The sequence below is a fragment of the Sander lucioperca genome, chromosome 2 (assembly GCF_008315115.2).
Source record: "Sander lucioperca isolate FBNREF2018 chromosome 2, SLUC_FBN_1.2, whole genome shotgun sequence".
Taxonomy (NCBI): Eukaryota; Metazoa; Chordata; class Actinopteri; order Perciformes; family Percidae; genus Sander; species Sander lucioperca.
In genome coordinates, this window is record NC_050174.1 from 15,258,790 (window position 1) to 15,285,143 (window position 26,354).

At 39.2% G+C, this 26,354-nt stretch overlaps 2 protein-coding genes across 3 annotated transcripts in view; one reads left to right on the forward strand and one right to left on the reverse strand.

The window, feature by feature from the left end:
* iqgap2 (IQ motif containing GTPase activating protein 2) overlaps positions 1–26,354 on the forward strand; it is a 38,593-nt gene that overhangs the window by 5,297 nt on the left and 6,942 nt on the right. Inside the window, exons 3-30 of one of the 2 annotated variants that reach the window (XM_031309171.2) lie at positions 6,165–6,321; positions 7,513–7,590; positions 8,868–8,944; positions 11,086–11,153; positions 11,941–12,054; positions 12,167–12,345; positions 13,263–13,350; positions 13,586–13,749; positions 14,450–14,537; positions 14,809–14,972; positions 15,131–15,291; positions 15,398–15,522; positions 15,713–15,876; positions 18,923–18,949; positions 19,245–19,335; positions 19,878–20,045; positions 20,199–20,341; positions 20,489–20,659; positions 21,026–21,109; positions 21,367–21,438; positions 21,541–21,610; positions 22,255–22,463; positions 22,666–22,809; positions 22,932–23,095; positions 23,297–23,521; positions 23,885–24,025; positions 25,732–25,816; positions 25,989–26,221. In XM_031309171.2, the coding sequence (XP_031165031.1) occupies positions 6,165–6,321; positions 7,513–7,590; positions 8,868–8,944; positions 11,086–11,153; positions 11,941–12,054; positions 12,167–12,345; positions 13,263–13,350; positions 13,586–13,749; positions 14,450–14,537; positions 14,809–14,972; positions 15,131–15,291; positions 15,398–15,522; positions 15,713–15,876; positions 18,923–18,949; positions 19,245–19,335; positions 19,878–20,045; positions 20,199–20,341; positions 20,489–20,659; positions 21,026–21,109; positions 21,367–21,438; positions 21,541–21,610; positions 22,255–22,463; positions 22,666–22,809; positions 22,932–23,095; positions 23,297–23,521; positions 23,885–24,025; positions 25,732–25,816; positions 25,989–26,221 (3,654 nt within the window). The remainder of the gene's footprint in view (positions 1–6,164; positions 6,322–7,512; positions 7,591–8,867; positions 8,945–11,085; positions 11,154–11,940; positions 12,055–12,166; positions 12,346–13,262; positions 13,351–13,585; positions 13,750–14,449; positions 14,538–14,808; positions 14,973–15,130; positions 15,292–15,397; positions 15,523–15,712; positions 15,877–18,922; positions 18,950–19,244; positions 19,336–19,877; positions 20,046–20,198; positions 20,342–20,488; positions 20,660–21,025; positions 21,110–21,366; positions 21,439–21,540; positions 21,611–22,254; positions 22,464–22,665; positions 22,810–22,931; positions 23,096–23,296; positions 23,522–23,884; positions 24,026–25,731; positions 25,817–25,988; positions 26,222–26,354) is intronic. The other variant, XM_031309172.2, reaches the window with a different exon arrangement.
* On the reverse strand, positions 15,648–18,272 carry f2rl2 (coagulation factor II (thrombin) receptor-like 2). Its single transcript, XM_031309174.2, has 3 exons — positions 17,944–18,272; positions 16,501–17,592; positions 15,648–16,461 (listed from the first exon to the last, which is right to left on the reverse strand). Exons 1-2 carry the CDS (start codon positions 18,005–18,007, stop codon positions 16,550–16,552), a joined length of 1,107 nt encoding a protein of 368 aa, XP_031165034.1. The 5' UTR covers positions 18,008–18,272; the 3' UTR covers positions 15,648–16,461; positions 16,501–16,549.

The window sequence follows — 26,354 nt, forward strand, 5'->3', positions numbered from 1 at the left end:
TGCTCAGAGAGGCTATCGTTGCGTTAGCTAGTTTCTGGTGTTCTTGCCGTGGGATTAACTGTACTAATAAAACCGTTGAAACACCGCGGCCACGCTGCTGTGAAAGCTCCCCGAACGTCATTTATCAGAGTCTGATTGTTACCCCTCTCAGTGGCAGCTCCTCCACTCCATATCTTTATAACGGAGCTAACCGCTAACCGGAGCTAACCGCTAATCAGAGCTAGCTAATAGTTGCCAACCGAGTCTTCAGTTCTGTGTGTCTGTATCCATTAACTGCATGTATGGACTCGAACCAGAATAAAACCCTTCATTTTATTAAAATGGCTGTAAACGTTTTAAACTACAACTCAGTTGTTTGAATGACAGAAATCAGCTCAAGGTACAGTGTAGCGTTAGCGTGCTAAGTTGATGCTTTCTCTGCGGAGTGCAGACTGATTTGCTCTCGCGAGTCATGTGACCAAATCGCAGCCTTTGCGATTAGGAAATCGCGTTTTAACATATCGCGATATTATCGCAAATGCAATTAATCGTTCAGCCCTAATCTCCAACAGAAAACATGTTATAATGCTCGCCTAGCTGCTAGCGTGGCACGACCTCATACTCTGCTTCTGATTAGCTAGTAGTCCTTACCTTGCTGCTGCGCATGTGCGACTCCCAACGAAGATGGAACAGAAGTGAGATGTCTCACTCTGTAGCTAAAACAGAGCTCAACACACAGGGTGAAAATAGGAGCTGCAGCAATGTGCAGTTCAACAAAAATATGATGTTTTTTGGAAATTAAACCATGTAAACCTATTCTGATATAACCTCTAAATACAATTATGAACCTGAAAATAAGCATAATATGAGCACTTTAACATTAGTAAAAATATCAGAAGTGGCCAAGAAATGCTGCAATGCATAATACAAAGACCCTAAACGCAAGCAGCTACATGCACGCATGCACGCACGCTCATCACCCCGTGCACTTAGCGTCTGTCTCCATGAAAACACTGTCTATGGAGAAGATGGCTGGCGAAATTCACAAGTTCACGAAAGGTTGGTATCTCGTGAACACCTTTACACAATCACACATTTAAAAAGTGCTATACAAATATTTTATATTCTGAATACAGTGTTGTTACACTGAATGTTTGCTGCTTCAATCCAGATGAGTATTGAAAAGTATTTTCTGCGACTGAAAAAGGCATGTGTTGAGGATGAGAAACAGCCTGAACCGGAGGTATCAGTCTGAAACAGAGCTGAACAGTCCGACCAGTGTAATAAGTTACGTTATTTCATTTGTTTACAATATTTTCAGGCTTCAACCAGTGCTGCTCACGCAGAAAGACACAGGGAGAGAAAGAGATGAATTTGTTAGGCATTGAAGAAAGAGTAGGAGAGGAGGACGGCATCCAACAGCGTGTCCTCCTCAGTTTTTGATACTTGATTGTACTCCCCTTAATTGTGTTGTATTAGGGCTGTCAAACAATTAAATTTTGCGATGATTAAATTGCGATTTAATTGTTAAAATTCTATAGTTAATCACGATTAATCGCATGTTTTATCACATGATTAAAATTCTATTATTTTGCATTTCAGAACTGTTTTTAAGTACATATTAACAATGGAATGCAATTCTTACCAGTGTATCTTGATTGGGAATCAAATGAATGCAAAGAAAGTGACTTTATGAACTTGATTTTAAGATTTGTATTTGTTTATTATATATTTAATCTAGTCACACATTTGAATCTAGAGTCAATATTAGGGTTGGGTATTGTTTGGTTTGGATACCGGTGCTAAAGCGGTACTTTTAAAACCTACTTCCTCTACAGTGAAATACAGACACACTTTACACCGTTTAGCGTTAGCTGTCAGCATTATAACCGTGTTTAATCCAGCTACTAGCTAGCGGTAGGCTAACGTTAGCTGCTGTCGAGTATAGTATTAACTAGCGTCACGTGCAGCAATGTTTCTGTTGCCTGTAACGTCTGTTTCAGAGCATCAGAGAGAAGTGCAGACATATCAGTGGCACCAGAATGAGGCACAGAAATCCGCGTTGCTATTCCTGAAGCAGCAGGATGTGTTACGAGGAAGTACGGCAAAATAGTAGCCTGTTAGGCACGACGCAAAGCCAAGTGAAGTGAAAATAAATTAATAAATGGCGGCATGCGATTAATACGATTTTTTTTTTTTTTTTTTTTTTTTTAAAAACAAAACGCTCGGCCCTTAATTGCATCGCGATTAACAAGTTAATGCTGACAGCCCTAGTTTGTATGTACGTGTGTGTGTGTGTGTGTGTGTGTGTGTATATATATATATATATATATATATATATATATATATATATATATATAATAAATAATTTATTTCAGTTTGATATAGGTCCACCCCAAAATATCTAGAGCATGTGTTTTTCAGTCAAGGATATTATTCAAATTTTTTTAGACACACCCTACCCAACCGCAATGCTAAATTTCTCTCATTTGACACACACAGGCACCCATGCAAACACAAACTCATGACCAGCGTGACTAAGCTACATGACGCAAGCCTTCAGAAGACACTCTATGTAGTAAGAAATACTGTAGCTGAAAGCAAAGGAGTGTAGATCACTAATGTTGAGATGGGACTAATTTAAGTCCCAGAGTCCAGAAAGCTGTTTTGTTTTGCCCGGTGAGTCGCAGATTGGACAATGACAGGAAGGCCTGCTTTGGAGGGTTATAAACAGGAGTGCTAGCCTGTCCTGCTTCAAGTTCTCCCAACATTGTTTTAAGTACAGGAAGTGAAGTTTCACAGAAGAGCTCTGTTACCCTTGCAGGATGTTCCTTTGACTACGTTCCCGCCAAACGGAGATCTTTTTTTCCCCTCAGTTATCTTGACTATCATATGCGTGTGATCCTCTCCATTTATATGTGACTTCTATGGAGATATGAAAGTAAAAATATAAGATAAAAGTTTTCTGGATTTTGATCTGCATTACTGCTTTGCCCTGGTTGGGCTTAGCCACTAAGCTATGTTGCATATACATGTCTGGTTGTGTGAGCACGCTTTTGTGTCTGTCTGAATCAGTTTCATACTCATTTAGTACCAAAGAGGCGTTTTCTGACATGCAACCTCGTGTGTGGGTTAAAGGATAACTGATATTGATATAATAATAGCATCTGTTTGATAGCAGGCCAAACAATGCCTGCTTGATATAAATGACTGCTTCTTTAAGTTTAGGCTGATTATTTTCTCAATCAACTAATTACAGAATATTTTATGATTTAAATGTCTTGTTTTATGTAGTCCAAAACCCCAAAATATAAAATTTACTGTAATGTAAGTCACATTACATAAATTACATACCTAATGACTAGGAAAGGCATCGCATTTTCACAATGCTTGTCATTTTTGCTTTATTATTTACTTAAACAATTGTAATTTTCCATTAATCGACTTAACAATTAATCGAGTAATCGATGCATCTCTATTTACGTTTACCCACGCCTGACTTCAAATCTTTAATAAAGTGCTGGAGAGCCAGATAGTTATTTCTTGATCCCTATTCCACAAACCTGAGCTTTGACCAGAGCCTGTAAACTTAATGCATTCCTCACGTGGGAAGAAATTATTTTATATTATAAAGAAACAGCGTATTCAGCTATTTCTAATATTGACAGTTTTTATGGTTGAAGATGGGTGTAATAGTACAGCAAAATGCAGTGGCTATCTATTTAACATTTTATAAAACACTGAAATATGGCGTGAATATGAGTTCACGCCATATTTATGAGTTCTTCTTGCATAATCTACAGCATTAGCTGACATAATTGGTTACGAGGATGCTTTATTCCCTTAAGGTGCCTAACCTAACCTACACTCTCCCCTGGGTTTGACAGTGCATGATGTGTTGTGGTTGTCCTTCAATGTGCTGACACCTATTTTGGCAGACTGAATCCACCCACACAACCTTAATTAACCTAAACAAGTTGTCTGTGTGCATCCATGTGGGAGGGAGAGCTTTATTGCTTACAGACGGAAAGGTAGAAGCTGCTGGTATGAATGAAACCCATAAACAAAAATAAGGAAGCTAAATCACTAAGCACTGTACACTGCCTTTGGCAAAGGATACATTCAGTTGAAGGATGATGAGCAAAAAGGTAAAAACTTAACACATAAGCGGTTTGTTTTTTTTGGGGTTGAACCATTAGAAAAGAGGTGTAGCCATAATAGTAAATATGTTGTCACTTCCAGGCGGTAAGATAATGTGTAACAGATTTTCAGACCATGATGATTCACCATGCTCACAAATCATTTACCAGCTTTTTGGAATGGATTTTTCCTAACATCTTTGGAAATAGTCTGGCAGAGACCGCTATGAAGCCATTCCCAAAACTTTCAAAGGGAATTGCATAAATTTGAAAGGAGGTCAACATTATTTTAACATACACCAGATATGCTCTATTTAAGTGTGTCAAACATCTCTGTGATTATCCCATGTAGAGGTAAAAATCACCTTTTCTCTCATAACAATTTATTGTCTTGCAGAAGTTAGGGCTGGGCAATATAGCAATATTATATCGATCGTGATATGAGACTAGATATTGTCTTAGATTTTGGATATCGTAATATGACACAATATAAGTGTTGTCTTTTCCTGGTTTTAAAAGCTGCATTACAGTAAAGTGCTGTCATTTTCTGAACTTACCAGACTGTTCTAGCTGCTGTTATTTGCCTTTACCCACTTAGTCATTATATCTACATTTCTGTTGATTTATTTATAAAAAAATTCATTGTGTACATTTTTTTGTGAAAGCACCAATTGTCAAGCCTACAATATCGCCACAATATCGCTTTGAGGTATTTGGTAAACAAATATCATGATATTTGATATTTTCTCCATATCTCGTAGAAGTGAAATTCATCAACCTTCACCAGTGATCCCTGAGGCTTTAGACTAATGGAAGTAGTGTTAAATATATTATCTTCTTCTATATCTCTCACTGTTAACCTCTTTTTACCTCACATTGTCCACTTAACAAGTACACCTAACCTTTAACTTTTACGTGGTGCCAAAGTTCAAACTGTAAGTCTGTCCACAGCCCCCTTCCTAAAGCATGCTGGGCTCAGTGTGGGTGCTGCCTGTAACAATGCCCAGTTCTCACATTGGCCTACATTGCTCTGTTTTAACATTTCAAAAAACATTTCAGTTAATTATAGCAGCGCTGACACAATTAATAAATATTTTACATCTGGAGTTGGGTAGCCCTGTGTTATCCTTTTAAACACTAATTTAATGAAATGAAAGCATGACATTTAATGGTAAATGTTCATTTATTATGGGGTTCAGGCTAAAGCTGAAATGCTCTTGTTGTTTACACACACTTTTGCTCTTTAATAAATTCACTGATTTTGTTAGTCAGTGGACAGTGTCTCACAGAGTGTATCAGTATCTATAGTTGATCCCGTAGAAATTAGTTTAAAGGTTGTATATTCACTAACTTCGAAATAAAATCATATTCATACTGTAACAGTATATAGATCAAAGACAAAGTTGTCATACGCTTTCCATACAGAGCTTTTTTCCTATGCTACTGTAATGTAGATGCCATGAATAACAGCAAGGCATTCTTTTTTAATCATATTTGTGTGTTCTTGGCCTTTAGTTTTTGCTCGGATCGGAAGGGCAGCAGGTGTAGGAAAAGCCAATATTGACTTGCTGACTACATTCAGGCATTCAGCCACCTCATAAATTGCACTCTGCAGTAAATCTTGGTGGCAGGGTGAACAGAGACGACTAATGTTTGTTTATACTCTGAATGCAACCATAGCATGCTGCTTAGTATTATAGAGAAGTCTGGCATGTTAATGATCCTGGTGATTTCATTGGAAATCTAGTCAGTCACTTAGATGAGTTGAGTTCCTACTGTACATTCCTAATGCTGTTGAGAGTAGTTTCTTCTCATTTTTATTCATATAAGCTAGTTGAGTAATAGTTTTAAAAAGGTTATCCACTTCTCAGCTTAATGCCATGAACATGCTTACTTAGATTTTAATTAGTAATTTATTCAGAATGTTATAATAACTTCTTTCGAAAGCGGTTTTCCACTGAGGTCAGTTGGTTTGAAAAAGTTGAACACTAGAGATGCTTATGAAAATCCTGTGCCTACTCTGAAGATGATATTGTGTACTCTCAGATGGATGGAGGCCTGCCTAGAGGAGGACTTGCCTCCTACCACAGAACTGGAGGAGGGACTGAGGAATGGTGTCTACCTTGGCAAACTTGCCAACTTTTTTGCCCCCAAAATGGTGTCTGAGAAAAGGATCTACGACAGAGATCAGGCCCGCTTTAAGGTACCCCTTCATCCATTTGCATTTATACTCCAACTTCCCTCTTTAGGTAAGGTCATAGTTGTACTACATTTCAATTTCCACCAGCTTACATCATAGCAGACAGGAAGACTATTTCCAGATCTTTAAGGCAATCCCTGACAGTTTTACACTGGAAGTGTTAAGGCCTACTACAAAAATGTCTGAGCAAAAATGTTTAGCTTGACCTTGAGCTTGACTTTATTTATATTTGACAACTTGTTAACAAACCTTATCAGTACTTAGGCTACATAGCCCAACAAAACATTTTGTTAAACATAAATTAAATGTAAAAGCCATTACAAAAGCAATGAAATGGTATATTGTTAATATTAATAATACTAATATATTGTTTGTTGTCCTTGTTTTTAGCTGTATGTCTATATCTGTGTATGTACTTTGAGAGCAACGAAAAGCCAGAGTCAAATTCCTTGTATGTCTTTACACTTACTTGGCCATTAAAGCTGATTCTGATTCTATATTATACTGGAAGTATAACACTGCTTTTATCAAGTTAAAATCTTTGTCAATCCACTGTGCCGTGAGGCTAAGCATTCTCACACAAGCCAGTAGCTCATTTAATGTGTGTAGCCACAATGTCGATTTCGGGGAGACAAACATCAGCAAAATGACGACGACTGGGCTGTGTGTAGGCTTCGAAACGGCTGGTCATCTCTAATGCCATGAACTCCCTCTCCTTGTTAGTAATCCCTTTAGCTTTGGCACTGTTCGAATTATCTCCCTTTCTCAAATGCTGTGGTTATCAAGGACTGAGTCTTGCTGGTGGCGGTTTATGTCGCTGATCTTTCTCCGACATGGTATAATATGATACACGGCCGACATTTTCTTGTACTGTAAACAAACTACATGTGTGCATGCCACCCTTTAACCTCTTAGGTCATGCGTCATGCCAGCGCTTCTTCTACAAATCAGCAGCTGCAGTAGTAGCATGCTAGCGGACTGCAAAAAACCACAAACATCGGCCACTGCCATCTTATTTGCCGATAGGCCGATGGCAGTCAACGAGGCGAATATCAGCCAACACCCATGTTCTGCAGATAAATCTGTGCATCCTTACTTTTTCAGGTTGCAGTGGTAGTTTTGAACCATTTCTCTGCACTTTCTCATAATAATATGGCTACATTTATATGTCTGTGCTACTGTTTTTATCTTCAGAGCAAAGGGCTGCACTTCAGACACACCGACAACACAGTGCAGTGGCTCAGAGCCATGGAGTCAGTAGGTCTACCCAAGGTAAGGGGCTTGCACAACAAACAAACAAAAAAACTGACAGAGAGAGATCCCGTTCAAGTGATGCTTTTGCAACAAAAACTATGGAATTGGGATGCCTTGACTTTGTCATGTGTTCATTGGCTCAGGGTTGGTACATAATCACTGATATTAGAGGTCAAAAACCATCTTACAGCTACAACTAAAACATAGTAGAATCCATCCCACCAGTAGAATCGTAAACTAGGAGAGTATATAATTTAATTTCATAATTTGCGTGATTTATTGATTAGATACTTAAACTGCAAAAGGTGTTGTACTGTATACTCAAATGTTACTGGAAACTATAATAATAATTTAATCTTGGTGACATGATTCACACACACACACACACACACACACACACACACACACACACACACACACACACATACATATACATACATTCATCCACCTGTAAGATTGTAAGCACTGAGAGATGAAATTGTAACGGTATCAACCTCATGAGATGACACAAAAGACTTCACTGAGGTGTATCCTGGAAATGAAAATGGGGTAAAATTGATGCCCACTTTTCTCTGTGCGGCCCTTTGGGATCCTCTTTATAGTAATTTATTTAGCAGTTCTTTATGAATAGCCTTTTTAGGAATTGTCACTCTGATAATGTAACCTTATCCATAGCTTTCTCTATTATACCATCCACGTTTTTGAGCAAAACCATGCTGTTGAGAGCATTATTCAGCTGTGCTGTGACATGATTTACGACATTTTAGGGCAAAAGCTGGCCCAGTGTTTTGGAAACCGTGTCCTCCTTTATAGTAAATGTGTGTATGATGTCACATATTTGTTAGGAAAGGCTAGCCAAGTTTTTGGCATTAAGTAAAAAAAACATGGACAACCGAATATGTACCATAAACAGTGATAAAAGATAAACATCATAAACACCTTTAAAATTAAATGCAGGACAATTCAATTGCACTGCAATAAATACTACACCTCTGTAAAGCTCGTAACCCTCAGTATTTTGGAAATTATGCCAGTGACTGGTGTTGAACTCTGTGGCAATGAAAATGATGTGCTTCACAAAGGTAGCATTTATTGCAGTGCTGGAATTGCATTATATTTTACAGCCGTTCATTTTATCATGTCCACCCCTTGCATCTTGTCATGGATGTAAAGGTTAAAATGTGATGAAACATTGTTATGGCTGTTGTGCTCCTGTTTGGCTGCAGCAGAATAAAGAGTGCCAGGACACTGATAAAAGAAGAGTGACTAATATATATTGTGGTTTCTGCTTTCAGATATTCTATCCCGAAACGACAGATGTGTACGATCGCAAAAACATGCCTAAGGTGGTTTACTGCATACACGCACTGAGGTAAGAATAAAAGGGTTCCAAAAACAAAGTGATTTTTCACTTTACAGTCTTCATGCATTTCTCACTTCTGATAGCAACAATGCTGACTTATCTCTACAGTCTTTTGTTTTCCCAATGGCAGGGTACCTGGTTGTTTTTTTTCCTGAAGGTGCCACACCTGAATGTCACGTGCAATTTCACTTCCAAGAAAGAAATAGAGATAGTTAGAATTAAACTATGAGCTAATAGGAGGTTTAGATTTAGCAAGCCTTGCAATTGCCTGTAAATGTTGACTTTTTAGTCCACTAATACTTTTTGTCACTGACGGGTTAATTTTGATTAATTTACTTTCACTCGATGGTTATGGCAGACAGTGTCACACTCTTTGGTTTGACTTTGACAGGTTTGAGGTCTGAGTGGTTGTTTTGCCATCCAGACAGCAGTGTACTCAAGTTACGTAATTTAAGGACAGCTCATATGTAGGATGACAAATGTCTGAGACTGCTTACACTAACATTTGTATTACTCTGTGGGGTTCAGGCATGGCCTCTTTTTGTTCCCATTAAGTTCAACCTCGAATTTAAACGTTGAGAACAAAATAGTATTTAGTAAGTGATATGAAACAGGAACTGGAAAATGTTATTTCTACTTGGGTACGGCAGAGTGCTTCTTGTTAAATACAGACCTTTTTAATGTTTTTTCCTAAGTAGGTCAAAGTCATATTATACACTACAGCAACATGCATTTAGCTATAGGCAACTATTGCTGCAATGTTATTTTCTAGACTCCATTACTTGAGTTATTTATTTTTTAACACTTTTGATGAGAATAACCACTCTCTGGACACTGCTTTTATAAACATCTATACTGCATGTATTCAGGGGCTTTCTGGTAAATTAAATGTGGTGTTCCAGTGCTCAACTCTTTACATGTAGTCTCATCACAAAGGGTATGTTCTTTGTCATGGTTTTGTGTTTGTGAAAAATATTGTAATGCTGCAAAAGAAAAGTTTGTGGTTTTACTATAATGTGGGTGGCTGGAGAATTTCAACTTCAGGCCCTTGCTTTTTCAGTTGAGATGACTTTGAATGAACTGAAGGGTCAATTTTATCTATCTGACCCGTCCAGTCAGCCAAACAGATTTAGGGAGTGGTTATGTGAGCTGCTTGGATTATTTTCTTTGTTGTAGTGTTTCAGTCAGGTCCTGTGAGAATTGGTTTCCTTCCCTCCTTATGCACACACGTGCTCTTCCTTCCTGCTAGTCCAGTTTACGTCCCACAAGGACACAGTGAATACTCTGCTTCCCTGGATACAAACAAATGCAGAAATGGAGGCAAAGCACCGGATGCTCCTGCACATTCAGTGTGGTGTAAAATTGAAAGGGAACACAATGAAATGAGGAAAGAACATTTAAAAAAAAAAACTTTTGACAAAGTAGAGATGTAGGGCTTAATTTGTTGTCTCAAAGGAAGAGGACAACATGAAAATAAACAAGGGGAATCCACAGAGAGCTAGTTGCTCCAAGCTAGTCAGCTGATCAGGGGGTCAGTAACCCCTGTGGCTTGTAATCAGCCACCTTCATTAATCCCAATCAGCTGTTACTATGCGTGTATCTCAGACTGAATCAGCTGTCTGCATGTTAAAACATTACCCTTTGTATAAGCAGAGTTTAGATAGTTGTCTAAAAACCTCTGTGTCCCAAGGACAGAGTGCATTTCTTGTTTACACACACACACACACTGTGACTAAAGGGCAGAATAGGCAGCTAGTACAGCTGCTCCATTCAGAACTGTGCTGATGCCAGACCTGCCTTAAATATCTATAATTTATTACCACTTATCAGGTACCTGCGGGAAGATGAAAGTTTTATGAAGTTTCCAGCCACATGCTCGTTGATTTCAATGCTCAGTGGTGGACTGAGCCAGCTGCCTGCTGTCAGTATCTGCTTGTTGTAATGTGTGCCAACACTACCCCCCTGTGGTGTAAGTTTGACATGGGTGGAAACTAAAGGCCATCAGGAGCAACAATCCTGAGTTTTCAAAACACTAGCGTTTTAGTTTCATGATATCAGACTGTACAATATCAGAATGTTCCAAGCTTCTCAGTGCTTCCTTATCCTTTTGTGTGTAAATCTTATGGTCTAAATCGTATGGTTCATTTCAGTTTGTACCTGTACAAACTGGGCATTGCACCACAGATCCAGGACCTGCTGGGGAAAGTGGCCTTCACAGGTAACAGGAAATAAGCTTCTCCTGAAACATAAGTATAGCATAAAAGTTTAAACATTATATAGAATGTGTATAAATGCACCTCTATTACTGTAGAACAATAGAATAAACAATGAAGTTATTAATTGCTTTTAAAATGAAGGATAAATGTTGCCTCAGGGCTTTTTGAAATACTGATGTGCACGCACCTAGTTGTGCATGTGTTCATTTAATAAGAATCCTCTGTGGGAGGAATTATTATTATTTTTTTACTTGTTGGGATTTAATTAAACAAAATAATGTCATGTGCTCTCAAGCTTGTAGGATTTGATGACGATTTGTATAAACATCTTGTCTGTGATTTAGATGTTTAAATTATCCAAAATTTCAGTTCATAAAAATATCCCCTGCAGCCATTCAAATGACACTGATTAGGACACATAAACTACCAGGCTTCAAAGCTTTTGACATTTGATTGTCCTGAGTAAGCCTCAGGGTTTACTCACATGGGTTTTTCAATCACTTCTGAACAGTTTTTGTTTTTTTCCCAATTTTAACTAACTTTAATTGAACTTTTGGGAAAATGCGTTTGTGAGGATTTACACAGTGCTTCTTGATGATGAACACGTCTAAGAGTTATACAGATCATCAGAAAAACTGCATATGCTGTTGTGAAAAATAAACAAAAGATTTAGAATTGATTGGCCAAAGCAAAACATTAATAAATTCATGCAGCATATTTGAGCCTTTATTATGCTATGCTCTGTAACACCACAATTTTCCCTGCAATGACTTTATATCTGTCTTTTAGAGGAAGAGATCAGTAACATGAGGAGTGAGCTGGAAAAGTATGGCATTCAAATGCCAGCTTTCAGTAAGATTGGAGGAATCCTGGCCAATGAGCTTTCAGTGGATGAAGCTGCCTGTAAGTCCTCTGACGTACACGCTAAATCTCTTGACTCATTTTGTGTTGTTTCCTAATGTCTTTTTGGCCAACACTAAAATGTTCGCACACACACACACTCTGTTGTCCTTAGTGCATGCTGCTGTGATTGCCATAAATGAGGCAGTTGACAGAGGTCAGACGTCTGTGACAATGGGAGCCCTGAATAATCCTAATGCAATGCTGAGGAATACCCAGGAAGCTCTAGCCCAAGACTACCAGGACACATTGAGCCAGGCCAAGGCTCGTAAGCAAGATCAGTCCTCAGGGAGGGTGAGAAGCCTAACAAACACTTCAGTGACCACCTATGTCTCGGTGTCATTATTTATTTGTATATTAATGTTTGGTTCATTAATGGCTTTTCCTGTATAGAAGGCTTGATTAGAGTTTCACGGTCTTTGTAACAAAGTTTGTTTAGTTTCTCTCTCGCTTGCTTGCTCTCTTGCTCACCTACTCACCAATCGACAGTCAGATATTCCGTTACATAAATGTAATTTAAACATCAGTGACATTAAATTGCCATCACTAATAAAAAAAACATGACTCCACTTAAGCTACTGTATGCAATGTCACACCTGTATTCACCCATGGTGGGAACAGGGTTGCAAAGCCTGTTCTAACAGCATGTGTTGATGGATTCAGGTTGACCACAAACAGATGTTTGGCCTTCTGTGTCGCTCTGAAAGTGGTGTCGATGAACTGAAATTACAAAATAGAAGAACATAAGACATGAAGACCAAATTTGAGTGATGCACATAATTTAAACTTGACTGTTGCTCTGAACCAATGTTTCTGACTGCAGTGTCATGTACTGACAACTATAACAACTGAAGAGATATCTACACTGAGGTCTGAAAGGGATTGCCTGCACTGACTCACTCCACAAGCCTTTGCCAGCACATTCCAGTGGCTGCATTGTCAGCTGTACTTCACCAAACACAATCCCTCCGCACCATCCAACATCTTGCCTCCCATTCTCTTTACAAATACTGTACAAACAAGAGCCGTTCATTTCCACTTAATGGTTGAAATGTGATATGTAAAATATGCAACTTCATCAGTATGAGTGGGGGAAAAAATTAATGTGACCAGGAACGAATTACAAATGCTATTTGAAATTAATATCAAATATACATATATATATATGTACAGTATATATGCATTTATTTTTCTTTGACTCCCTCAATTAGCGCGCCTCGGTTGCTACCGAAGAAAGAGATGTTTATGAGGAGCTGCTGACTCACCAGGAGATCCAGGGCTGCATTGACTTTGTCAATAGTAAGGACTTTTCCTCCCACATGACACTTACTTTTTTTTCCCAAAACGCTGTCAAGTAACATGAATGCATTCCTTTTGGCATGGAAAAAAAAAAAACCCTCCTTGTACCGCGTTGGTGCATTTGATACATATGTAGAAATTATATAAAATTGGGTTGTTTCAGTACTTATCTGAAAGACTTTGAAAGAAAAACCTATCCCTAAATTACGTCTGTCTTGGTTTTTCCTGTCTCCAGTCCAGGCAGCAGAAAGGCAGGTGAATCAAGCGGTGTCGACCCAGGATGAGGCTGCTCTGTTGGCTGCACTTAGGCTTGAAGCTCTGGCCCTGCTGGGTGTTCAGGAGTCAAACTGTCGCTGGTACCTGGAACATTTTACCACCTACTGCCAACATAAATCCAAGGTATACTGATTGTTTCCAACTTAGGGCCTTAAGAGCCAGAGCTCCTCTGAGTTTCTTTCCAAGCAGTCATTTATTTGCACTTGTTGAGGGTATAAAATAAATAAGCCTGTATACAATAATATAATGACAAAAAGCAGTATTTGGGGGAGGCCATAGTTGAAAATGACTGTGTTGGCAACTTACAGACCACAGTACATATTAATTCACTCAGAGAAAAGTGTTTAAAGAAGTGTGTGGAATACTGTAGGAACAAATCATACACACATTTGCAGTATTGGCTTTCTAAACTGGACATTTTTCTGTTTTTCATTGTCCATCTGACAAAGCGGACTAACTTCAATTTTTAAGTACTGCTGAGAGCACACGCACTTCACTGGCTGATAAAGGACTGTAGCTGCTTTCACTACTCAGGCAGTGAAGACACTGGCTGTATTTGAAACTGCCTACTATACTAGTAATTTGACCAAAATGTAGTATGCAGTATGCAAACAAAAGCAAAATCCCCAGTATGCCAAAAATACCCAGCTTTTGTAGAAAAAAAACTCCACACCTTCAGAGAAAAACTCATCAACCACCGTAACTTCAGTTGGAATGGAAACCAACGGACACTTTGCCCTCCACGGCCCTGCATTAAAACATGTTGAGTAATCATGGGATCTTAGTGGTATCTCTGTAGTGTACACTCATCTTTGTGTTGCAGGATGGAGGCAGGGCCATGATGGTGGACAAAGAGGAGATTCAGAGAGTTGTCAGCTCTTGTAATGACTTTGCTGAGGCAGAGAAACGAAGTAAGCACCTTTTTTACTTACCATAGATGTTTATTAACACATAATTACTGGTCAGTTGAAAATCACCTATGTACCCACTTGCAAGCTTCTCATAGCACACATGTAGAGTCTATGTTCCATTGCACAGTACAGTTCATGATACAACTTTAATCTGGGGTTTCCAAAGTCATTTCAGCATATGAGGTAAGGAAGAAATGTAATTTTAATACCGACATGCCTTGCCTTGGGTTATCTGCAAGACATGACTCTCTGTGATAATTTTCTTGACCAGAACTCAAGGCAGTTGCAGGGATCAATACAGCCATTCGTCTTGGCAATGCAGTGGAGACCACGGAGGAGCTCATGAACCCTGAGGCACAACTGCCAATTGTCTACCAAACTGCTGCCAACCTCTATCAGACTGAGCTTTTCAGTTTGCAGCTACAAGGGGGGCGGGTGAGACATCATATTTGCAATTTTGATTCTTTAACATGTGTGGACCCACTTGCTGATACAGATATGCTTACAGGTATAGGGGAGGTCAGTGTTATACATAACTGCAGTTAAATGTCGCTTCATGCATGTGATTCAGACCTTTTACTGTATGTTTTTAGTCTGGCTTGAGCCACGAGGAGCTGAGTGTAGCTGTTGAGATGCTGTCAGCTGTAGCAGTGCTGAATGAGGTGCTGGACACCAAAGACCCCCAGGCTGTGATTGAGCAACTAACAGACTCTCCTCTGGGCTTCACCAACATGGACCAAGACAACCTAAACAGGTAAAATGGCTGAGTTGTTCTCTAGTTAACCTTATGGGCTGACGTGTAGTGGTCCATTAAATGTCTATGAAACTTTGTTGAACTTCTCCATGGACCTCTCCCTCAGGTATGCTGACACTCTTATCAAACTACGAGGCGAGGCTCTTGCCAAGGGCCAAGAGTTCCTCACCTGGAATGATGTTCAAAAATGCATCGACACAGTCAACATTCAGGTCCACGAGGAGCATGAACGTAAGAAAGTCTTGTAGATTTCTGGTTATGTTTAACGTTGAATAGCTTGTGGATGTTGATGTCTTTTAAGCCATCAGTTTCAAACCTTGGAAAAGGTTTTGTTCTAGGTGTGAGATTTTTTTAAAAACGCCACATAAATGAAACGCATTGACGGATCAAGTGTCAAATAGTTCTTGTCTTTTACTTCCAGGCATCATAGCTATAGCTGAGATCAATGAGGCGCTCAACTCCGGTGATCATCAGCAGACACTTGCAGCCCTGCTACTCCCTACAGCCAAGTTGACAGGGGTGAACCCAGCCACTGCCAAACACTACCATAATGTCCTACAATATACCAAGCAACTCATCTGCCAGGTATTGTGACTCTAGATTTATAAAGCATTTATGTAAAGAAATGTTCTTCTGCCTCTCACATCCTCAAAGTGCAAAATATGAAAAACAAAACCTTAATGGCTGAATAAACCAGTGTTGTCAATGCATGTCAATACTTTATCTCATTCTAATCACTAGTTATATTGGAACTGCACAGCAGTCTCTCATCCCCGACATTACATCACTGCATCATTATGAACCTGAATAGCTTAATGTTGATGTATAACTTTTATATACATATTATACATGTAATTAAAAACTGGGATTTTTTTTAAATTATTTAATCCTGACTTGTAACAAGGCAAAGAGAAAATATTATTGTTGTCAACGTGATTCTGTGTCATCAAGCCAACAGTTTCCCAATCTGAGGTTTGGCTGGGTTAACATGATAGGCTTGTATATTCACCGTCTAAATGTTCCCTTCCTGATCCTCTTATTCCTAAAACTTCACAGTGCTTGGTGTTCTTTTGGAGACTGCAGTATCAATCTGCAGTATCACTCTGTTAAATTCACAGTTTTAACTTTCCTATCTGTGTATCTGGGCTTGTGCTTCCCTGCTTGTTCCTATTTATTATTAATTTCCCATTTTTGGGATCTATCTAACAAACAATGGTCCAGCAAGGAGAAGTTTTTTTCTGTACAAACACATCCCGTCTCACGTCATAACAGTTGACCTCTGAGGTATCCCGCGGAGGGAGATGAATTGTAGTTCTGAAGCTGCCATCTTTGAAATGAGCATACACAGGAAGGGATCCAGACAACTATGGAAGCAGCAGAGACACGCCGCTACTCTGTAGTATCCATACAGTCTGTCATCCCCACTGGAAAACAGGCGGATGTAGTGGGCGATATGCAGGATACCACTTGGCAAAAAACACACCGCAAAGATGATGAAAACTAGAGTGCTGACCCTGATAAAAGGTTTCCAGTCACAACGAGATTGCCCTAGGTGGTATACTACTGCCACATGGGCATAGATGCAAATCAGGAAGGGCACTATGAAGCCCAGACAAACCATCATCAGCCTGTATGGCACCAGCACGGAATGGGATTTTTCTTCTAGGGGAAGTACATCATGGCAGGTGGTGACTTCCAGCTGGGTAACGTGGTAGCTCTGCCTGACCAGGAGCTCAGGCACAATGGCAGCGCCGAACAGGAACCAGACAACCAAGCACGTCCACACTGCCAGCGTAGTCTTAGCCAGCCTTCTGTACAAAAACGGTCTGACCACAGCCAGGTAGCGCTTCAGACTGATGCAAGCTATAGTTTGAGCTGAACTATAAACATTGCCATAAAACAAGGCTGTGATAAACCGGCAGGAGATTTCCCCAAATATCCAGTTATTCCCGTTGAAGTGGTAGTGAACACGCAGCGCCAGAGAGAGCAGCAGCAGCAGGTCGGACAAGGCCAGGTTCAGGTAAAGAACAACTGTGGACAAGGACTTTGTTTTGAGTCTGAGGAAGGTCAGAATGTAGACGTTGGCGGGGATACCCACCAGCATAGCCAGGATGTATGATGAAGGTATGACCCTGGTGCTGAGGACCCCTGTGGTATAGTCTGTCACTGGGTCCTCCGAGTCCACATACAGCCAAGGGTTTGTGCTGGGATAGAGCTGGTTTGTTTGATTGTGTTCGTAGGTCCTCCCCTTGAAGGTTTTTGGTATCGCACCAGTTGGCATTTTAGTTGTGGTCCTATTTCCTATAAATAGGTAGAAAAACAATGTTTTTGGCATTAAAGCAACTTTAGTTTTATAATAAAAGTACATTTGAAACAATGTTAAAACAGAAATTGTAGTTAATCATGCTATCTGTTGTCTGTCATTTAAAGATTTTCTAGTTTTATATCTATTTCTGTCATAAAATTATGTATCATTAAATGTTTTTATTGCAATGTTTTTCGTTTGTATTTTATAACTTTGAGTTGGGAGATGAACCCTTAACCAAAAAGCTTAATGTTTTAAGTTTAAGTATAAATCTTATTTTGGACCCTGGCTTTAAAAATAAATGCATTTATCCTTTTGGTAAACTTATAGTAATTTAATAAACTTACCATCCTGCTGAAAGGTCTGAACTGTCATCAAACAAATGAGTAGTCCTGGCACAAGGTCGGCCATATCACCCTCCAGTCTGTGTCCCAGAGTTTTAAAGGTTTTCTTGTCTTCACCCCTCTCGCTGTTGCTTCTGTTCAATAAATGTAGGAGTTCTCCATCTGCGAAATTTGCTGTTTTGCATTTCTGCAGCGCAACAGTAGAACTGATAACGGTCTGTACTCAAGCCTAGCTTCCTGCTAGTGTACTGTATGTGGGGCGCTTGTCTGTTTGTATGGTGCAGTGAGCATGTTTCCTGTCCAGGCTTGAAAACTGAATTCCCGTGTGCCTGCGTCAGTAACTCACCACTGACTCACTGGGGCGAGAGGACACTGCCCAATGGTTCATCTACAGCTGTGATTCATATCAAATCCCACTGATTACTGTTACAATAAGTATTGTATTGTGGTTCGCTTGTTTTGGTATTAAAAGTGATTTGGCTTTTGCAGTCATTTCAGGGTGATGGTAGTGTTGCTCAGCCTGGTTATGGAATTGAGTAGTCACATATGTTTTGGGATATTGTAAGATTCTGCATCTGTATGAAAATGTATGCTATTTTTCTAACACTATCATATTGTACAGGAATTAGATCATGGATGTGTTATAGTAATTGTACTGTGTTTCACATAACTGTTTGGCAGCAAGACTGACCCTGCCATGGGAAATCATTGGTCAGATGCATATATAAACAAGAAAGCTGCTTTTAGTCTGCTCAGTGTGTTTTAATGGTGACTTCCTTCCTGTTAGCCCTGTGGTCAGGGATACTCTAAAATTAGCCTGAGAAGGAATACAACAGTCAGGCTGAATAAACATATGTAGTTGTTGTGATGTTATATTGTCAGGGTCTGTTTTTGTTAGTACAAAGTGGTTGATTAAGTGGGGGCGAGGATATGTTTGTAGTATAACTATTGTCAACCATTGACATTTTTTCTTTTTCCTTAGATCTTACCTCTGGACACAGGGGAAATGGTACTTTCTATTATTTGCCATTGCTCTAAGCTTGTGTAGTGTTGGTAATCAGTGTTGCTATAAAGTGCTACTGCCGCAGAGCAAAATCTCCACAATACTAACTTGTTGATGTAACTGTAACTACAATAATTTCTAACCTTGGACATGATGAATATTTTGACTAAAATTGCTTCAAGAGACTTATAATTTGATATCACGTTAGTATTGTGCGACATGAACAATGCCTTATGTGTCTGAGGTGTACTCTACTAAGAGAAAAGAATAGAAGTCATATTGTGCTTTCACCTGATTGTAGAGCTCTGGAGACGAGTCTGCAGTACTGTGGCTGGACCAAATCCAAGAGGCCATACACACAGCCAACCAGGATGAAGAGGAGGCTCTCAAATGTATGTACCCGGAGTTTAAATTCACTCATCCATAACATAACTAATTAAACAATAGTTGATTCAGGTTTGGTTCATTTTTGTTAAACGATGAGCTGATTGAGTACTAGATTCTGATTGTCCAGAGGATTATTTTTTAGATTACCACGCATCTCTGATAGTAGCTTTTTTTCAACTGTCATTAGATTACAGCTCCTCCTACTTACTTGATTACTTTAGTGCAAGGTTGATAGTGTGCCAACACAATTTTTTCATTTAAAGAGCATAATGACCCAAACCATGAGTAAACAATACTTGCATTTTGATTGCATGTAGGCATGTGACAGTATTTATTTATTTTTTTCTGCAGATATTTTCTCTTAGACCTGCTCTGCCATGTGGCAGTTCAGCTTATTTGTCATTTATTATGGATGTTTGATATTAAAATATAAATATATAAAACATATCATTTACTCACTTACTAGTTTTTACTTTGCGGTTACTGTGCTGTTTTCATATTTGACTCAACAACTGCTCATTTGGTTCAATCTTGTTTACGTTGCTAGTGGCTGGAGCAGTCGCTGATATTAACGTGATAGTGGCCGAGGGGGACTCTCAAAATACACTACAGTCTTTGCAAGTTCCCAGAGCAGGACTGAGAGCGGTGCTCCCTGAATGTGCTGACGCATACCAGGCTGAACTGGCGCAGAGACAAACAAACAGTGCTTCTAAAGGTAACTTGACTTACTGCACAAATACAACAAGAAAGGAAGCTCAGTGTTTAAGAAATTGATACATACAGTGAGAAGTCACCTGAATTTTAGATTCGGGTTTCAATATGACATTGTCTGACTGTGTCTAAAGGAGCACTTTCTGCTTTCCTCCAGGCGCCACTGATAGTGTGTGGGTAAAACATTACATCAAGGACAGATATGACTACTACTATAACCTGGAGACTGGGCAGGGCACCTGGGAGGAGCCAGAAGGATTTGAACACAAGGGTGGCCAGCTGAGTAAAGATGAAATCCAGGTACCCCCTGCTGTTATGTAATACTTGTATCCCAATGGTGGGATGATTTCCTACTTTTGAAATGACTATTAATTTGACCAGATAATGTTTCCACTATAGAAGCTTTTTTCAACCTGAACCAATTTAAAACATGCCTTTTCCCCTTAGAGTGTTGTCAGCTGTTTGACTGCAGAATATAACAGGGAACAACTATGGATGGCCAATGAATCCATGGTGATCCAGCTGCAGGCGAGGATCAGAGGTTACCTGGTCAGGAAAAAGCACGCCCAGAGAATGGAGTATCTACGCCAGCAAGAACCGCATGTCATCAAATTGCAGGTAGTGAACTGTGAATAGTGATTTGATGTCAGAAATCAGATCAACTTCAGAGATCCGTATTGCATCTGTGGTCAGCAGTAATAAATTGATAGAGATGGCCATGCAAAAAGATTAAAATGTACTCTAGTTTACAAACAGTATACTGACTGTATATTTTTATGTTTGCATCATTCTTTAAAGAAAATCCAAAACCAGAAAAAGCACGTAAAATATTTATTTAGAGCAGTGACAACACCTCAAAGACAACACCTTGGAAAATGATTGACTACCCAAGTTTAATAATCCATGCTCCGGTATCACTCATGTAAAACACCACTTGTAGCATGCACATAAATGTTTGATCACATTTTTTTTGTTTTTTTGCAGGCCTCCTGGAGAGGTTACAAACAGAAGAAAATGTACAAAAACAGGATGAATTTGCTTCAGAAAAATGTTGCTTCTGTTGTCAAGGTAATACATTGTTTTCCTTTTTATGAAAATAATCTGGTAAAAAGTATAGTTATTGAATGACTAGACAACTCTAAAGCTATGCACCCCTTTCTTGTAAATGAGTGCTTTATGACCAGTCTCTGAAAATGATCCACCACAAACTACAATAACCATCTTAGCTGGCATTTTTAAACATTTATTAAATTAATTTGCATGTACTTAACATTAATAACACAGCTGCCGTATCAAAGACCTGACATAAAACACTGGTGTTGTAGATCCAGTCTGTGGTGAAAATGTGGAAAGCCAAACGTAAATACAATCAGAGGTTGCGGTTCTTCAAAGATCACGTGAGTAACACTTCAGTCAAACTTCATCACTGAGCAGCATCTTTTGGATTTGTGGGGTTTGTTCCACGTTGTGTAAGACTCACTGCTATCTGTGTGTTTTAGGAAAAAGAAATTGTGAAAATCCAGGCTTTTCTAAAGGCCAACAAAGCCAGAGATGATTACAGAACCCTAAGTGAGTCAAAAAGGCTTTTACACTCCTGCAGCAGAGTTTTATTGATATAATATCAATATTGTGATTGATGATTTTGATTATGTGCATATTTCAACATTAGTTATTTATTTATTATATAGTATTTTCCTGGTTTAAAAGATGCATTCTAGTTAGGTGTCACTATTTTTTGAGTTTATCGGTCTGTTTACTCTACTAGTTTAGTCTTCATACTCGCATTACTTATGATTTTCTTTTTCCAAATTTTCCTCTGTATGTATATGTGAATCGTCTGAAAGCTGCTATTACATTCCTAAATTAAAGTCACGGTATTTTGATACATATATATTGATATAAAGGTATTTGCCCAAAAATTCTAAGATTTTAGATTTTTGTCTGTATTGCCCAGGCTACAATACAAATTTAGAATAGAATCTTTATGGTCATTGTTTCACAACAACGAACCAAACAGACAAAATATAAAATAGCTAAATCTAAATAAAGTAAAGAAATAAATAAAGAATAACAAACAAAAATATATAAAATGGCAAAATTTGAATACTGAAATATAAAAATCTAAATAAATGTAATACTTAAATGTCATTACATGTGTGTGAATGTATGAAAGACCAGTGCTTTAGCTGACTTTCTTATATGCCAAATCTTAGCTGGGGCCAAGGATCCTCCTCTGTCAGTGGTGCGTAAGTTTGTTCACTTGTTGGAGCAGAGCGCCCTGGACCTTCAGGAAGAGCAGGAAGTGACACGGCTTAGGGAAGAAGTGGTCACCAATATTCGCTCCAATCAGCAGATGGAGAAAGACTTGAACCTGATGGATATAAAGATTGGACTGCTGGTGAAAAACAGAATCACTCTGCAGGTTGGCAACCCTTGCTTTTATGTGTACAAGGAAAGGAAAGGTATACCATGATTTTATGTTGGTTGATCATTTATAGCTTGGTAATGGCACACGTTTCAGGCAAAGGCTCTTACAGTAACACTCACCTGTTATTAAATTCCTCTAATAATGTCTCTGTCCAGTTTTGTTGCTTAACTCATTTGGTGTGTATTTCTTTCAAAAGGATGTTGTGTCCCATAATAAGAAAATGAAGAACAAGAAAAATAAAGAGGACTTGACCACAGGAGACAGACTGGGTATCAAGGGTCTAAGTAAAGGCAAAAGAAGGAAACTGGAAGCCTACCAACATCTCTTTTACTTGCTCCAGGTAATACAAAAAAATGTCTTACACTACTACTTGCATCTACTCAGCTTAAAAGGTTTAATACGATGAAAAGGTGCAGTTTCAGACACACTGTGTGCTACTCCTTTTCTTTCCCTCCACTTTAGACCAATCCACCTTACCTGGCAAAGCTGATCTTCCAGATGCCTCAAAACAAGTCCACTAAGTTTATGGACACTGTGGTGTTCACCTTGTACAACTACGCCTCTAACCAGAGAGAGGAATACCTGCTGCTCAAACTCTTCAAGACGGCTCTAGAGGAGGAAATCAAGTGAGCACCTACAGCTTTAATCAATAATGTGCCATACTCTTAAGTCACTGTTGGTTTTAATGTATTACAGTTACATACGTGACTATAGGATCCTTCGAATAGAGTGGAATTCCTAAAACCCATGTACTCAGCATTTTGTGTTGTGTTTGTTGTTCGGTGTACAGTACTGATCAACTGTACCATCTTCTCCATGTGTCTCAGTTCTAAGGTGGACCAGATCCAGGACATAGTGACGGGGAACCCAACAGTCATTAAGATGGTGGTGAGCTTCAACAGAGGTGCACGTGGCCACAACACACTCAGGCAGCTGCTAGCTCCAGTGGTCAAAGACATCATTGAGGACAAGAGTTTGGGCATCAACACCAACCCAGTGGATGTGTATAAAGCCTGGGTCAACCAGCTAGAGACGGCTACTGGAGAGGCCAGGTAGGAATACATACAGTGGGTGAAAATCTTGCGGACTGGGCTGGTTGTTGACATGGTCCAAGGTTTGCTATATAGGATCAGATGTATATGATGTGCCCAGTGGTCATTTGTGTTGACCTTTTGTTATGTTATTTTTTTTTTTGGGTTAATTTGTATTGTTTTATTACCAAAATAATTTTCTGTTTACCAGAGATACTGCCATTACATTTATTGTAGCAAATCAGTTTATGGTATGCTTTAAAAATTATTTTGCAGTAATCTAAAACATACAGAATTTTTACCTAGTGTGGAAAATGCACAAAAACCACCACCATGAACTGACCACAATGAGCCTTAAACATTCCCACTGTTTTTGTCCATCAGCAAGCTGCCTTATGAAGTGACTCCGGAGCAGGCCATGTCACATGAGGAAGTACGCAACCGCCTGGAGGCATCCAGTCTGGCTCTACGCTCTGCTACAGATAAGGTCTTGAACTCCATTGTGTCCTCACTGGATAATATCCCGTAAGTTTTAGGACCTGTTAAGTGTCAATGTCCACTTATCCTTTCTGTTTTCTGTGACGTGCTTGTCAATGCCTGAGCATATTGGTCAGCATTATTTAGTTGACTCTGTCATTTTCTGCTGTTTAAACCAGCGTATTTGTAAGAATAAAATGTGGTTTGACATTTTTCATTCAAAGTGTTCTAACAAAGTTATCCAAGACGTGATGGAATTCAGTTTCTTTCTGTTATACAGGGTTGGGTATAATGCAGTCTAATGGCGTTTTTCCATTACATGGTACCTACTCGACTCGCCTCGACTCTACTCGCCTATTTTGGTTTTCCATTACGAAAAAAAGTACCTGGTACCTGCTAACAGGTACTTTTTTAGTACCTCCTCAGTCGAGGTTCCAAGCGAGCTGAGGCGAGCCGAAAAGGTGACGTGAAAGCGACAGACGGGGGTGTCCTGAACAAACCCGCTATTTTTAAACAGTTTAGCCAGCTGTTTTTTTTTGCTGCCTCCAGCTTCATTTGAAACAAAATGTGTCTTCTGGCAACAACACACACCTTCAACGTTCTGTGTGTGTGTCGCGTTAGGTCACAGTAGTTTACTGCGGTGCCACTTGTTTACAGTTATGCGGAGGCTCCGGCAGTGCTTTCGCCGTAGCCTAACTACACACACACATGGCCGGCTCCACGCACACACCAGCGCACAAACATCAGGCCACTTTTACATAGGCTACACAGGCTACGGCGAAAGCTCTGCGTGGAGCCTCCACAGAACTGTATAACAAACTCAAGTGGCCTGATGTTTATACTTGTGCGCTGGTGTGTGCATCGATACGTCATAACGACCAGCCACGCTGAGGCGGTACTAAAATCTGCAATGGAAAACGGACGCACAGTGTGTCGAGGCGAGTAGAGTCGAGGCGAGTCGAGCAGGTACCATGTAATGGAAAAATGCCGTAATACAAGGCAATACAATAAATAATACCTTTGTAAAAAATGTTAAACTTCGATATGTTTTGAGAGTCAATGTGCTTTCAAAGTGCAGTTGGATTATTTAAATGTGGTGTGGCTAATAATGTGGTGAAAGTAATTGGAGGATACAAAAACGTTTTCTCTCTGTGCAATGATTTCTTTTATTTATTATCTAGCAATTTTATTCTATTTTCTCATCCTTCTGTTGAGTATTTGTCTCTCTCCTCTTTAGTTGTTTTTACATTATTGAACAATATAATGAGAGCAATGTGACTAAAATAGGGCTGGACAGCATATGATCATATGCTTTGGCATCTCAGTCTGGTTGTCAAGGTTTCAGCTACCTGTTGAGACATGGTTATTACTAGATTATTATTGCTTTGGAGCAAGCAGCCGTCTGATCAGTTGCTCAAACAGAAAAAAAGAACTCTGCTCTGTGTTTAACCACACCCAGGTAACCCAGTTCTGTGATTGCGACGTAAATATTCATCTTTTGATTATTTCTTTAATTAAAAAAAAAAGAAAAATTCCAAAATTGCTGAAGACTGTGTATACCACTAGATGGTGCTAATATTATGTAAGTATACATATAAAGAGACACAATACTCAAAAGTAATAATGCAAGTTGCAATGTTTCAAATACATCCTCTAGTTTTTCTGTCATGAGCTTGCTATCAGTTGTCCTATATTACATACATGCATGTTGTTTATGTTTGATGTCCCATCGATGCTTTTTGTTTTGCATGTAGTTATGGCATGAGATACATAGCAAAAGTTCTGAAGAACAGCCTCCATGAAAAGTTTCCAGATGCCTCAGAGGATGAGCTGATGAAGGTAGAAGCCCTCGGATGTATTCATATATATTTGTTTTTTTCATTCACAGTACGGTGTGTTAAGATTCTGTTCACACAGTTCTCTCTGCATGCTTTATTGTGAGCATGCTGAGATCAGCGCAATTTTATTTTTCAAAAGGTTTTAATGATGCGTTCTCTTCTATTTATGACAGATTGTAGGAAACCTGCTGTACTATCGCTACATGAACCCAGCCATCGTGGCCCCCGATGGCTTCGACATCATCGACATGTCAGCAGGAGGGCAGCTTCACGTAGACCAGCGTCGTAACCTGGGGTCTGTTGCAAAGATGCTACAGCATGCTGCTGCCAATAAGCTGTTTGAGGGCGAGAATGCACATATGACGCCAATGAACAACTACATTTCTCAGACATATGAGAAGTTTAGGTAAGAAAAGATAAATTTAATATTGACAGAAAACAAATATGCTGTGTAGGTGGTACACCTAGGTTTTTTTTTTTTTATCTCAGGGCAATATTGAGCATAGGCAAGTCTCGCATGACACCTTAATTACATACAG